Source organism: Lingula anatina, chromosome 7, assembly GCF_051362555.1.
Source record: "Lingula anatina isolate TDL-2025a chromosome 7, LinAna3.0, whole genome shotgun sequence".
NCBI classification, from domain to species: Eukaryota; Metazoa; Brachiopoda; class Lingulata; order Lingulida; family Lingulidae; genus Lingula; species Lingula anatina.
Genome location: NC_141773.1, coordinates 10825670 through 10841990, shown reverse-complemented (window position 1 = coordinate 10841990; position 16321 = coordinate 10825670). Strand labels below are relative to the sequence as shown.

Sequence of the window (16321 nt, the reverse complement as noted above, 5' to 3'; positions counted from 1 at the left end):
ACTCATGCCCACGTTTTCAGGAGTCCTTCGTAAGAGAACTAAAAGTCCACAACAATTGTATATGGGGCATGTATTCATACCTACTTGTAGAAATTATAATGCTCCTGTGTAACCTGAGGAGTTATAATGGGCGTGGCGGTTGTACATGTATATAAGCATACAAATCCGTATTTTCTGCACTCGCATCTTTATCCACCGTGCAGCTTTTCTATTGATTTTTAAATCAGAGATATGTTAAAGTAAATAACGTATACATAAACATGCTCAAACCGCACGACTGTAAACACATACCTGTACTTGCCTGGAGGCCGATTTTATGACACATGACAACTGTCGACCTATAGCTACTTCATATCCTGGAACACGAAAACGTCCGTGATATATCCCAGATATCTTTCAACGTTTACCTGTTCATAAAACATCCAAGTCTATATGCGTGCAAAAATCTAACCCATGAAAAGTAAATGTAAGAGCTACAGAAGGTTTGCTGCGATCGGTCAGTGATCATCCAGGCGGCTCAAATCGTGTCCTACATATGCAGTGTCCTTGTCAGAGTGACCACTGGGCGCATTATGTGTGACAGCCGAGAGCGCCACTGGTTTGTTAAACATACCTTCATACTATAGTTAACGGTCACTGAAACCGGTTGGAGGGAGAGAGTTGGGGTGGGGAGAGGAGGGGAGAATTTGTAGTTAATAGCTACCTGTGGGATACATTTGTAGAGGAATTTTCAGGCACTTATATAGGTGTTATGCGAGGTTGGCCTACTATAAGCATCCCAGACCTTTGCTTCGCTTTTGACAACAACAACAATAATAGTAATTATTATTATTATTATTATTATTATTGTTGTTGTTGGTGGTGGTGGTGGTGGTGGTGGTGGTGTTGGAATAATAATTTGCCTCCTATTTTTTCATATTACATTACAGTGACAAGTTCTTTTGCATTTATCATCTAATATATCGAAACTGGTCTGCAAATTCTTTAATTTTGACAAATTGGTGTACATAATACATGTAATTACACACACACACACAAGGTCTCAGGAACACCAACTGGCTGCAGACATACTGACTTGTGAATTAAAAACGCACTTTCTAGATTTCAAGTGCGACCTCTCCAATCTAGTAATTAATAAGCACTATGTGTTTTCCTGTCGGTCTCACTGGCTTAATCTGCGTTTACACGCTTGTTATAACAAACCAACACAGGAAAGAAGGAAATATGAATCACTTTTTCACAATTTGTTTTATTTTTAGAGGTGCTCAAAATACAGATCCTGTTCAAGATCTAAACCACGGACATCATCCACACTGTTGTATATGGAAAAATCATATAAGCAGAGCTTCCATTATTTTCAAGGTTCAAGCTTAGCTCGGTGATAGTTGGTCCATGAAATCAATCATGTATCTACCTCACTGAGAATAACATCAGAGTCCTACACCCCATTTCCATAGATGTTTAGATCGTTCTATCCCTGTGGGGAGTCTCACTAGATTACTGTCAGCTTGGCCGGCTTAAGCGTCTGTCCCGCCTACTTAAAGCTGTAAGGGGGTAATTAACTATGGTGCCCGCTCGGCTGACTGCAATTTAGCGTGAACCCCCAGGGAGTTAGGTCGATCTAAAACTTAATCTTTAGATCGATCTAAATCTCTGGGAAAGCACCCCTAGTGACTCCAAACCTGGGCTCTATTCCCATAGATTTTAGATCGATCTATCCCCGTGGGGAGTCTAACTAGATTAATTTCAGATAATCCGGCTTAAATGTCCGTCCCGCCTACTACAAGCTGTAAGGGGGTAATTAACTTTCGTGTCCGCCCGGCTGACAGCTACTTAGCGTGAACCCCCAGGGAGTTAGGTCGATCTAAAGTAGGTCGATCTAATCTATGGAAATGGGGTGCTGGAGTCCAGAAATGATGCCTAAAATAACTCCCAATTGAAGTCAAGTTGACTCCGATGGAGTCATGATTGACTTCACTTGATGTAACTGATTTACCTGTACAAAAGAGTCACTGTGACCAAAGTAAGGAGATTTTGACTCCATGGCACAGTAGATGACAGTGGTGGAGGGCACACCCCTGGCAACTGCACTAAACAGTGTAGTGTAAATCAAACTATAAACAACAAACAAAGAATTCAGTTTAAGAAAAAACTTAAATCACTAAAACATAAAAGCGAATACAAATAGGAAAGCACGTTTGAATCATCAAATTAAATCGATGCTTATAAACACCCACAAATAGCCTGAAAACACCGCAGTGAATGCAGATGTAAGTAGAAGAAAAACAGACAATTTTCTTTGGTTCGCTTAGCATTTTGTTCAATAACTTTTAAAAGTGAGAGTTCAAATCATTTTCAGCTTTGTACCTTTACAGACCAAATCTCAATTAAAAATATTTAATAAAAAATATTTGAATTCACTTCTGACAACTTTCTCATATTCCCTGTGATTCTTTTTCTTTTTCTTTATTTATTTTTTGTATCTCTTTAATATCTCCCAAAAGTTTTATTGCCTTTCCGCTGACAACTTCGTTGCAGCGTCATTTACACTGTGCTTGCATCGGTCTCGTTTACAGATATGAACATCACTTCCGCCCACTTTATTACAAAAGGCAATCTAATTTGCATATAAGAGAAAAATGCAGTATTTTTCTTGATTTTGAGTTGGGTACACATTTTCTATTATCCTTAAAAAGAAATGATTCTTATTGCTAAAAAATACTTTCAAAGATTTGATCCACTGTTTATCAATCACATCATTGCAAAAAACTTTTATGTCACAGACGTGAATTACGTTTCCACACCCAATAGTCATAAAACTGTTAAAAAACGAAGATAACTGCACTTGCCCAAAGTAGGTTAATTGCCTGTAGAAAAATCCCATACGATTATCGATTATTATGTGTGGACGGTTTTTGGGGAAACATACAAAGTAAAATTATCAAGATGCCAGCAAAATATTTTGATCTCTTGGAACCAATTAAAAGCAGAGTATATTGAAAACTTTTTAAAGGGCTAAAAAATAATCTACTTCTTCAGTTTTGCGACTTAAAACTTTGCAGACATTATGACAGAATCCATATTTCATCTGCTCCTCCCTAAAATTTGCAGACCGCGTAAACTGTTTAGCTGTCGAGAAACGCAGAATATGATGCAGCAAACGATAGTGTTGAAGGAGCAAGGGGCAGGGTAGGTTGGATGTAGGGAGGGGGTTACTCACGTCACTTTTTCCAGCCACTTCAGTCTTTAGAGGTGAAATTAAAGCCCCCTACACAATGGACGGCGTCCTTTCTGCGTCCCGTAGTACGACCCCCGTTTGCAAGTAAAAATTAATTAAAGGGATAATAACTGTTCGTAATTAAGAGATCCATACTTAACTAGAAAGGCACTCCGAGAGCGCAGACCTCCGCCAAGGAAGCATAGTCTCCACCCAATGCCGTTTCATCCCTAAATTTTCATTCTAAAATGATTTTTTTGTTATTGATTATCGATTGATAAAAGATCCGGATCACCACCAAAAACATATCATCTGTTCCTTGGCCCACTTTTGGCAGTTCCTGAAAATTTCATCAAAATCGGTCCATTACTTTTTCTGTAATGTTGCTAACAGACAGACAGACAGACAGATAGACAGACAGATAGACAGACAGACAAACTAACAGAACCAAAAACATAACCTCCTTAGCGGGGCGGAGGTAACAAGAAATACATTGTAAACATCTCATAGAAATATAATAAATTCTATTTTACCACCAAAACTGTGGGTATTGCAATTATTTTGGAATTTGTGCTTGCCATCGGACCATGTGACCTCCATAGATGGCTACCCTCTGTAATAATCTCTTAAGATATTATTCCAAAGAACCAAACTTTTAGGAAAAAAAATAGGGACTAACTATGAGTGTCGGAACGGATTCCTTAACCATTGGTAAATTGGGATAATTGTGGTTTACTCCAGAAACATCCATTTTTGGTCAAAATGAACAGTTGTTATCTCTTTAAAGTGCCCACAACTGGCAGGTCATTGAGCGTTCGTTCTGCAACCAAAGCGATACTTGTGATTCCTTTCAAGACGACCACACAATGCCAGTTTGATGGTCGCACAAAGACCCCATACAGGACGCCGTCCGGTGTAAAGTGGGTTTAACGAAGAGTTGGGGATGTCCATTTGTATGCTGCGTAGAAATATATATGGAATAAAGCATAAAATTTTATATGTTAACAGTAAAATATTTTTACAAAATTCCATGAGAAAAAGTATTTGATTGAACTTCAAATGATTTTTTCTTGCTATTTCTTATATACTTTACGGTTAACACTCACATATGTCCGATTTGTGAAGGTGTAGGCTATATGAAATCTGAATTTGTATGGCAGCAATTTCTCATTCGTGTCTTGATTTTGTTTCTACACTATTTGATGACGTACAATAAAGGCAAACTATTTTTAATAACCAACCCCAATAAATAAAACAGAATTATAACAGTAGTTACGCACTGTTTATGGCTGGCGAGTGGTGACATGTAACAAAAAGTGGCTACGCATAGCCAACTCGGAACCAAAGAACAAGTATTTGCTCAAACTGACGCTACAAGGACTGACTCAATCAATAGTATCAGGTGTAGAAAAAATCGATATCTTTAACGCTTTTATAAAGGCAGCATGTCTCGTGACACATATGTCACTTGTAAGTGCCTGCAGTTTTTAATTATTACTGTTGTCAGGGGGAAATACCCTGAGTTTCAGGGCGAAAAGCGTTTGTCTCCTGTACCCGCCAAACGTTTTCTGTCGTCTCCGATATGGAAACCAATAGGTGAGTCCCAGGTAAGTCTAGCCTCTGCAACTCAGGGATTTGAATACCGTATTCTCCACCAGATAATTATCAAAATATTTAAAGAGAGATGAATTGGTAGCCACGGGTTTATCACCGATTTTAAGTGTCATGTTATATTTATAGTAAATATTAATCACCCAAACGCGGAATTAGATTCAGGTGCATTTTGAATCACAGTGCTGACAAGACAGACCGATGAGTAGCTCAGACGGACACTAAATGCATTGAAATAAAGAATTTGTAAATGTGTAGTTGAATATTTAACCTTTCTAGTGAAAATCACATAATGCCTGAAAACACATTGAATGGTGCGATATAAACGAATGTACATCACATTTGATCACACAAGATTGAATACAGAGTAAAACAGCAAGGGAAGGGTGCGGGTAATAAAACCGATCAGCCTTGTTTTAGCAAGGGATCTGCCACTGCGCACCACACACACAGCGTACAAGTAGGCTTTCTGCATCAAAGCTGCAATAATTTTAAAGTATAGAATATCAGCCGGCAGTGATGACCAACGTCACGCTAACTCCATCAACCCACAACTTGTTATGTAGTGTGATGTCGATTATGAAAAAGCTCGCTAGGTCGGGAGCAGCTTTTGATACAGCAATCAATTATACCGAAACAATGAAATGCATTGTTAAGGCACACCAAACGACATTTTATTGCCACCCCGAAAGCATGATGATACGGGGTCCCACGCATTCGTTTTACCACGTACACCTTCCAGTCCCCTTGACCTAGCCCAATAGAGCCGAAACAACGGCGCTCCATGTAGGCCCAATAGGCAACATATAACCAACATTGGGCCCATACGGCTGGCCCCATTGAGACAGCCGGCAAATAGATTAACTGACACGGAGTTCTGAACACTAGGAAATATTATAACAATGCCGGTCAGTGCAGTGATCATAACATGTTTTCTACTTTAGGAAGAAGAGCTATATATTGTTATAAATAATCGAATGATCAATTCTATCTTCATTCAGGATATAGTGTTTCGTCATTAATTCACAGAACGCCGACAATGTTTTCGATTAAGTGGTACATTTAACAAGCGACAAGGCAGGCGGAAAGGCATATAAATTGGAACAGCTGCCGCAGAAACAATGTATAATTTTCAAATGGCAACTCATTTCTAGGTAAGTTTTATTTGTTAGAAAAATATCGATTTTGTATAAGGAATTTTAAAACAAGGGTTTGTCGTAGATCACTCTGTAGTTATACCATATTAACACTATAAAACAGACCTAAGTCTCGAGTCGAATCGTGCAATTTGTGTTGTCAAACTAAAAATATATTGATCGCATCCACTTGTACTAGTGGTACTTTCAACTTATGATTATTTAAAATGATGTTTTATACAAAGTTATATGCTGTAGGTAACCTAAACTGAAGATTTGTCGAATAGTGTACCACCTTAAGTCTGTTTTAAAGTAGCTGACTCTCAATGCAGTTTGCTGGTCAAAGACAAATAGTCCTCATTCTGATATGTGCAAAATAGACGTTAAAGAACATTAGGTGCGCTCTTTATTTGCTTTTGTTTGCAAAGTGTAAATTCGGCATTTAGTACGACAAAGAAAATGTTGTATTTCATAAGTTGGAAACCTTTTATGTTGGTCACCATTAAAAAGTGGTATATTGTAATAAGTAAGTCTCCTCTTCCTACTATTCCACCACCGATCTTGTAACATCATCATCATTTGCGTTAATCGACATATGATTCACAAGGACTGGTCATAAAACGTCATTATAGTTATAAGGAAATTGATTAATATAACAGCAAAAAAAACCCACAAAAATTACTGTAATTCAATTAAGTCGATATAAGAGAGCCATTTCGATGTCAGTTTTCACGCCTAAAGTAATTATGCGATGTTCTTAAATTGATTGTCAGTAAGAACATGTAGCTCGCCTTTAACATCAGACCGCTTGAGTTAAACGCTAGAACTGATACTAATGGCACTACGAAATAATTAATGGACATTTTGTAAAGGACATGATTGTTTTGCAGATACTGAGCACTGCATATAATGCGTGGGTTTCCAAGAGTAAGTATACGCCATGCCTTTGAAAACAGATAACTTTTTTTATAGAATGTGCATATTAGTAGAGTTCACCTGTAAGACCAGGTCTGTGTAAGCTTTGAAAGGGTCAGCGTTAAAGATATTTGACCACAAGTTTAAGATGCTTTAGATCCCATTTTCACAGACACCATCGGCCAATCCAACTCTTCAGGGACTCTCGCTAAGTGCAATCAGCTGAACTAAATGTCACGTCTCTTCTTGTGAACAACGGACTCGTATAATTACCAGCTTTTTGTATTGCATTTAACGCCGGGAGGAGGCAGGCCATTCAGTTAAGGTGGTTGCAGTCAGCGAGAGTCTCTGTAAAGTTGGGTTGATTCACGTGGACCGATAGTGTCTATTGGAATGGAGCCTATAAGATTCCGCGTTGCTTTAGCAACAAACCCAATGTCGCCTTGCTAATACAAGACTGGATGGTGACCTTACGAATTACTCTCGTTACAGTCCCTGGTCTATAAACATGTCCCTCAAAATGCATTGCGTTGTCACGATGGGAGAAAACATCATTTTGGAATCAATCATTTTACTGTGGCATGTTTGGGATACCTGCATTGTGCACTGAAAAACAGAGGAAACGGAAAGCACAAACGTTCCAATCTAGAGTCTATCCAGTTCAATTAAATTGCCGATGTTCAGCAGCTGCGTGTTAATCTTATCTCCTTGTTTTCTTATAGATACAGGAAACCGATAGGAAGAGCAGCAATCCCAATTTAATAATCTAATATAGCCGCGCTATAGATTGGAGAAACCTCGAAGTGGAGCGGAGTGGTATGGGAAACCTATAATCAGTTGAATCATCTCATGTTGTTTCGCTAAAGATTCAAACAAACAGATGTCATTGGGCATTGTAAGAGGAAAGGATAAAATCAAACTGCTTGCGACGTACGTTGAACTATGAGATCACAGAAATGCAAGAAAATAACAGAAGAAACAGCTAGAAGACTTATTATATCATCTTGGCACCTGATTAATCATGCTGTATTGATTTGTTATAGGGTTCAAGCACCGAGAATTAAGACCAAATCGGCTTAGAAAAATACATAGTAGGCGCAAAAAGTTGCTTTGGTGTGATACCAATAGGTTAGGTCCTTAGAATCGCCCATAGGAAATTCATAGAACGGATATACTGGACACATATAACAGTTACGGAAAGATTGGGCTGTAAGTCAGTTAGTCATGTCGACGCCCGCACGGAATTCCACGATTCATCCCCCGGTACAGAATGCACATGAGAGAGAAATGGAGATGATCACAATAGCATTGGTGTCTGCTGGCATGGTTATCTTTCTGGTAAGCTGTATTTTCCTGGTAAGGTGTCTGGCTAAGAGACGGTTATGGCAAGGGCAAACAACGCTCAGTCGAGCGTGTGAAAACACGCGTGTTCCTGCAGTCACTTTGCACCCCGGCCACAGGCATTTCAACCATGATGACGTCACTCAGTTACATCCCCATGATGTCACATACTCGAATCGTCGTACTAGCGGTTCCAACCAACTTCGTGCGCACGATTCTGACTCGTCGCCTGAATTAGAAAAGGGGCGAATTCCTTACGAGGACCAAAGTGGTGCTAGATACGAATCTACAGATATTGTGAAACGGGATGCCGAATTCTATTCTCAGGCGGACAGCATGCAGAGCAAACAGCAACATATTACGTACGTGGAATTTTAAAACAGCGGAATTTTTTTACAGTGGGTATATGATACATAGCAGAATAAGCAAGATAGCAAAACACCATAGCCAGATTGCAAATTGAACTACTTTCCCATTTGTATTTTGGTTAAGTGGTACCCGGTAAAAAGGCAAACAATGAATATTAATTTTGAATTCAGGTTGGTGACATGGAAAAGAGAGCTAGCCGTTTTCAAACTGAGCAGATCTAAACTACTAAATTAGATGGTCTGTGGAGTTCCAAAGGGGATATAACCTTGCCTATCTGGAAAATTGGCTGCTTGAGGATGAAATGACGATTATTACAGCTCTGTGTATTGAGGGGTTCAATTAGACCAACCAGCTGTACACTTGATACTTATTTCCTAATGAATCAACCCCACTGCGCAGAGTAGTTTCATGATAAGGTATAGAAGTTCAATATGACCACCAAGTGTTTTCAGTGACTACAAAAATATAAAAAGATTGGGATCGTTTTTCTTTTTACACATTTTTTACTCTTTTATGTGTCAGTGAAGTATGCAATCTTTTTTTCTTTGCATTTTCAATTTTTAAAATACCCAAATGTTGTATTCACATTTTGATATTTGGTGAAAACGCGTATAACTTCACTTTATGAACAATAAACCAAAATACGCTCTAATATAAGTCAAAAAGGTTCGAGTCGATTCAATTCATAATTAAGGCTATGATTTGATAGTTATGATTACTATCTAATTTCATATTTGATAAGATCGAGAGCTTGTGAATATAATTTAAATTGAATGAATGCACACACACACACACACACACACACACCGAAATCAGAATGCTTTAAGTTGCCTTTTGGCCAATCAAACCATGACCAAGCACCACAATAAGAAATATCGAGGATACGTACATGTACGTTCTGCTCCGGAAACAAGATGTTAATTTTTTCCTTCTTTTTAACTTTGCATGGAATTGATGCAATATTTATTATTGCTTACCCATTAATGACGCAGCACTAGTTTTTAAAAAAAATCAACTTTATTTGCTATAAAGGACGTCGCAATTACGCACAGGGGCTTATAATGGGAAGAAATTATCTAGAAAACGCGTGAAGATGTAGTATTGAGTTAATGGATGTATAAGGAGAAGCTAACGTTGGCCATTAAAGGGAAAATTGAATTCATTAATCAAAAGCCAATAATCCGTTTTTTATTATCTTTTATCTTATTCAGTCTGTGCTGTCAATAAAGTGATTTGATATGGCGGGAACGCCAACAAAGATACGTAGATCAAAATTGTCCTTCTTTTGATAGCAGTCAAGTGACAAAATTAATTTTTCTTTATGTCAAAAACCATACTGAATTAAGATATCACTTAATTAGATAGTTAAACTAATAATCTTTGCACTTAGTAAATGATACGCGTTCCACTACCGACGCCACACAAGAGCAGTGGTTTGTCATTAGGACCGAGATCTCTTGAAAGTATGGAAGCGTGTAAGGGCCACAACACCAAACAAACATCACAACACCACAAGCAAAACACACAACACCACAAACAAAACTCACAACACCAAACAAACTCACAACACCAAAAACAAAACTCACAACACCACAAACAAAACTCACAACACCACATAAACATCACGCTCCTTAATCTGCAACCTTGACAAGTGATTGATTATTTTTAATGACTACTGAAGTCGGTCAAGTCGGATTAGTCACCTGGTGCAAACATACGTTACACCACTGATATCTCGGAGTATGAATGGCTAACATTCACACATCAACAGAGAGGAGAGACTCCGAGATGTCAGTGGTGTGTTTGTAAACACTATGAGCCGACAGATTAGGATTTATTGTCTCTCGATAAGCAGTAAATTTGGATCCAGTTTTTAATGAAATGGTTTCTTTCAATTCCATTTCCCACTCTACCTCTGCAGATTCCAATACACTTCATCCAACCATCCAACCTACACTGATGCTCATAAGTTAAGCAACACTTTCTTATTTCTCGAATTTCTCAGCAACCAAAATTTTTTATTGAGACAAAATTTGTACAGTAGCTAGATATTTCTCTTGTTTTTACTTTGACTTACTGGACCGTGACATTAGAGTACTATTTACTGTTGGACACGATATAATATGCAATGGGGGTGCCACTTGCGAAAAAAAAAGTTTGGCCATGCCATGAGGAACTTCCAGTTTGGCTAGGTTCATGGGCACAATTTGTTATTTTGGACTAACCAATGGTTAGAAGAGGACTCAACGAGGTAATCAGATGGCATCGTGCTGGGTGCCAAAGAGACAGATTGCAAGGCAACAAAAAAGCAGCACCAAGTCAAGTGTCCAAGCTGGTAGCAAAATGGCGCCAAACTCATCATGTATTGGACAAGCCTCTTTCTGGTAGACCAGTATTAACCGACGCAAGAGATGAAGATATCTGGTTCGATTATGCCACCAGGACCAGTTCATATCAGCCAATCGATGAAAAATTGCCACCGTACGTCATTCAAGGGAGGTGCCCTGGTCAACAATACAGAGACGAAATACCATTGGGGTGCATACAATCACACATTCAAGCAAATCCAGAAAGAAAAATCATTTTGGTGCAGGACAATGCGCCCATCCAGAAAGCATGATCCGTGCAAGACGCGCTGCAACAGCGCGGTATCCCACATTTGGATTGGCCTGCATATTTATCAATTCTCAATGTAATAGAACATGCTTAGGATATGATTGACAGGGCAGTAAATGAGAGGCAACGTCCAGTTAGAAACATTAGAGAGGTCCAGCAGGCAGTAAATGAAGAATGGAACCGGCTCTCAAAGCAAGATTGGCAGAATTTGGTGGCAGGAGTTGCAGGAGACAATGTGAAGCTGTTGTTCAAAACCAGGGAAAGCACACCCGATATTTATTGCATAATAGACGATTAACCATCTATTATCTACAGTCTTCTTTTATTAAAACTAATTCTTAAATGATCGAACTTTATTTTTCATAATAAGTAGATAAGATGGACACTATTTGATTTCCAATCTTTATTAACTGGAAACAATGAAGGCTGAAATGCATACAAACAAACTATTAGTAAACTCAGTAATATAATAAATGGAAAAATATGAAATACTCAATAAAGAACTAGATTATGAAATACTGATATATGTAAATAAATGTAAGTCACCTCAGGTATAAAAAGTCCTGCACACCTCCTATCAGGGTGAAGTCCAGTGTCTGAATGATTCACTATATAGGCCTACACAGTGTGCATATAGAGAATGACATGTTCTCCAGGTAAGTACTGATGCAACATAGCCTTTGGCTACATCTAACATCTGACTAAGTACTCTTGGTAAGCAATTACCTTTGAATGAAAACTACAGCGAAATGGTGCTTTAATACCATGGCCTTTTTCCCCACAGTAACTGCATATCTCAGCTTTATCAGACTTTGCATACCTTTGAGCGCGTCTGTACGAGCTAGTGGCATGGGCACCTTCGGAAGCATTTAATGTCGCTGATGAACGTTTCCCAGATTCTTTAGATTCAATAAATCTGAACACATCTTCAAGGTCCATGTTCTGGTTCATATTTCCAAGCAGGTCTAGCTGGATTTCATTATCGGCTATGCCACGACTTAAAATGTCCCTTAATATGCAATCTGTGTAATCTACATCTGTTTCACAGTTAGGGCATTTAAGTGTAAATTTACAAATGCTAGCTTGACCTTTGATTCTTGCCCCAAACTGACGAATTGGTTCTTCTCTGTCCTGCCGCATCTCATGTAGAATGACTCGGGCAACCATGGGATTTTCTTCACGTACTGCCAGTCTCTTGATAGCAGATAGTACCTCTTCTTCACTTTTGTTTGTAAGAGTTCCACCAGCTGAGCGGGTGATATTTTTCCTAAGAGTTTCATCACAGCATTCCAGTAATTGTATTACACGATCTTGGCCAGTAATTTTGGTTGCTATGGTATATTCTTTCCATCTAGTCAGAAAGTAAGTCCAATCTTCACTAGTACCCGCTGTAGATATTGTGGGGCGACGAATCTTGTCAGTTTTGACCTTTGTAGATGACTGAGAGGAAGTGGCATTATGGCTTTGTGCATGTATTGTCAATAGTGTGTTGACAATGGTATCTGCCACATCTTCTGTCTCATAGGTGCAGTCTGGGAATGGGCACTTTACAACTGGCATGCTGGCCTGTAGGATGGACTGTTTACCGGTAGACTATGGTCATACCTGAGCCTTCATAGATAAGATGGACACTATTTGATTTCCAATCTTTATTAACTGGAAACAATGAAGGCTGAAATGCATACAAACAAACTATTAGTAAACTCAGTAATATAATAAATGGAAAAATATGAAATACTCAATAAAGAACTAGATTATGAAATACTGATATATGTAAATAAATGTAAGTCACCTCAGGTATAAAAAGTCCTGCACACCTCCTATCAGGGTGAAGTCCAGTGTCTGAATGATTCACTATATAGGCCTACACAGTGTGCATATAGAGAATGACATGTTCTCCAGGTAAGTACTGATGCAACATAGCCTTTGGCTACATCTAACATCTGACTAAGTACTCTTGGTAAGCAATTACCTTTGAATGAAAACTACAGTATGCTCATTATTCTCTAATAAGCTGTTTTAATCAGCACGTACTTTTTGCTGTGTGAGCATACTTTTTTGACACATGGTTTGGCATATTTTAGTACCGTTTGGTTAATAAAGTTATTTTGATTATTACAATAAGCTGTCTGGTGTATTTCTTTAACCGAAATATTCAACTTGAATAAGTTATTTATAAAATATGAAAGAAATATGCATAATCCCACCAACAAATGAAATAATGATCATGATAGAAGAAACATCTGAAAAAATCGGGGTGTTGCTTAACTTATGAGCATCAGTGTACATCCATCCCCGTTATCCTCTCCTCCTCCTCCCCTCCACATTCCCCTTCGGACACTACAACCATCGAAATGCACTTTCAAGCTATCTGCCGTACATCACTGGCGGGAGGTGCCCCTCCCACTTCCCGTCTCACGTTCTGTCTTCACTAACACAATTGGGTGATATTTGTGGAGTTCGTCACAATCATGGTTGAGACAACCTCATCAAAATCAAGAGGGCATATTTACCCTTAGGTCTGTGGATTGAGATGAAATTTGGCGACATTAGTATGTGACAGGAGATGGTTAATTAACAGTAATGTATCTCTGTTATTTATAGCTTACGTTCTTACACTGCGACTATTTTTCTAAATGTCTGTAAACTTCTATGATGCATTACCCTGAGTGTCAGAGCAACGCAAAAGCTAGCTTGTTAAATATACCTTGTGATGGAGTCTCTTTTACTGGTATTGCTGATATGGGTTATATATGAAATCAAGATCGAGCTGGCAATACCGGAATCTAGAACCTAGGGTACGATGCATAGGATCTTAGTACAATGAAAGTTTAATGTAATTATAGTTCATGGTTTAGTTCATAGTTTACTCACTGCAACGTATGCATCCACCTGGGTTGATGAAAATGATAATATAAATGTGATTTTAAATGAGTATGCTATTAACCAGTTACAATGTGTAAAACTACTTACTTACTAAAGACAGTTGTTTAACCCAAGTTACGATTACTACTACTCCATTGCCGATGGGTACAGTACTGTTTTTCTAAATTCCTCCTAGCAAAAGCAGCGGAGATAAACTCTGGCCTACCCAACTACCAGACTCGGCACCTAAGGATCCTGAATTAACCGGTAGATCGGACCACACTACCCGTTTTCAAGGTGTGGAACTGAGCTAATGCAAAGGCGATGTCTTTTTCTTGGGATTTCATAATGATGGTAAACTTTTCATCAAATGATCTGAGGCCAAATTGTGTGTAGTGTTTTGTAAATACCTGGTATGATATGGTTTGCAGGTCGTTGTACAGGAAGCAGGTTGTGATAAAGTGCTTTTCATATTCTATTTTGTCTTTACATCAGTAATAGCATATTCTGTTGGAACGATGAGTGTTAGTGTATCTGCTTGTTTCAATGTGAAGTTTTATGTCCACTGGTGCGAAAACGACTTGGGCTTTTTTAGCATCGTGAACAACGTCCATATATATATATATATATATATATATATATATATATATATATATATATATATATATATATATTCTTTTTTAAATGTACTTTTGAATTGGCAATAGGCTCCGGATTTAGATTTGTCCTCTAGTTCACTGTGCCAGTTTTGTATGAAGTTGCTGATGATGCGTTATTTGAAGGTGTTTAAGGAGTTTTTGTAAGGATACTGTTTTAACCATACATCTCCAAATCCGTTTTCGAATAGGAGTTTCATGATGCCTTCACTCCATGAGAGGTAATCTTTCAGATTTGACAAGCTTTTTGTTGAGAGTAATTTGTCATATTGAAATTCATCTAGGTATGCTGTTTTAACGTAGGTTATCATCCAATTGTAATATTTTAAGCCAAAATTTATTAATTGTATTTTAATCTATATCTGAGCAGGAATTCTTCCAGTCTCTCCTCTTTCTGCATGGTTTGATGATTTTGGTTGAACCTAAATGATGTTTACAAAATCTGAGGTTTGGTTTTCCGATGGAGACCTGTCTGTTAGAGCGGTATAGCCCCAGATCTCTAATCCGTACGTTGCAATTGCATTATCATGGTATCGAATAGTTTTTCCTTGAGGGATGATTAAAACAGGACTGGTTAGAGGGAAGTCACTTTTTAGTACAAAAAAAGTATTTTTGTGCTTTTTCTTTTAATTTAGTTTGAGCTGCTGTGAATTTGCTGGTTCTAGAGAAAAGAATTCCTAAGTAGTTGTAGCTAGATGAAATATTAATTAGTTTGCCGCTAACGTAAATTTTGTGTTTGTTTTGAGCGTCTGTAATTTTTCCCTTGCTGTTGAAAATAACTACTTGGTTTTTTTTAAAATGTTTATCAAAAATTTCCATAGTTTACAATTACATTTCACTTTTTTTAACAATCCAGGCTATATATTTGAGACCAAATGGGCTTGTTGAAAAGAGAACTTTGCCGTCAGCATAGAATAACCCAGACACATGTTTCTTCTAGGCAAATGATTGAAAATTAAACTAAATTGGGGACGCGATTGGGGAGGTGGGGTTAAAGGAAACATTATGTACTTTATTTAGATATCGGCTGAGAAGGGTCTCGGAAAGAGACGCAGTACTGTAATGGCTTATTTTAGTGCATATTTAACATAGAATTAACGAGGCGGACAGGGGCCGTATTCTCAAAACTTTGTAACTTTCAACAATTTGTAACTATTTACGTGAATTTGTATTTTAGACTTACACGGTATTCTCAAAACTCTTGTAAGTCGTGGACTTACAAACTCTTGTAACTTTTCACGTAACTTTCCGGAAGTGACGTTCGGTCCATGAATAACCCACATCGACGTATTTCACTGCCGTGCTTTGCGGCGATAACACGCTTATCTAGACATAAAAGTCTCTTGAAATTTAACCAGAGCGCCTTTAGGTAGTTAAAATACATATAGTTGAGGGGTGGGATTCCCCTCTCAGCCCCCTGCCCGGCACCTACTGTATGCCTATGCGTAGGCCTAGTGTAACCTAGACGGAAGTTTCGTTTCAGTAGCTGATATATTAGAATAAACAGCATAAGGCGTTATGTGGTGATTTGCTTTTTTTAAAGACTGCTGTGGTTTAACGCTTGGTCACCCTAGGTACATTCCGTGGGATGGTGA

The 16321-nt window shown here is 38.2% G+C and overlaps 1 protein-coding gene and 1 long non-coding RNA gene across 2 annotated transcripts; one reads left to right on the top strand and one right to left on the bottom strand.

Moving 5' to 3' along the window:
- The first annotated feature begins 4475 nt into the window (after positions 1–4475).
- On the top strand, positions 4476–9981 carry LOC106154389 (uncharacterized). The gene is made up of 3 exons (XR_001237515.2): positions 4476–5982; positions 6855–6891; positions 7602–9981. It is a non-coding gene; the product is annotated as an uncharacterized LOC106154389 (long non-coding RNA).
- Positions 9982–11580: 1599 nt separating this feature from the next.
- Positions 11581–13211, bottom strand: LOC147760731 (uncharacterized). The gene is made up of 2 exons (XM_087018481.1): positions 12998–13211; positions 11581–12877 (listed from the first exon to the last, which is right to left on the bottom strand). The coding sequence occupies exon 2, from the start codon at positions 12763–12765 to the stop codon at positions 11896–11898; it is 870 nt and encodes a 289-aa protein (XP_086874607.1). The 5' UTR covers positions 12766–12877; positions 12998–13211; the 3' UTR covers positions 11581–11895.
- Positions 13212–16321: the final 3110 nt, after the last annotated feature.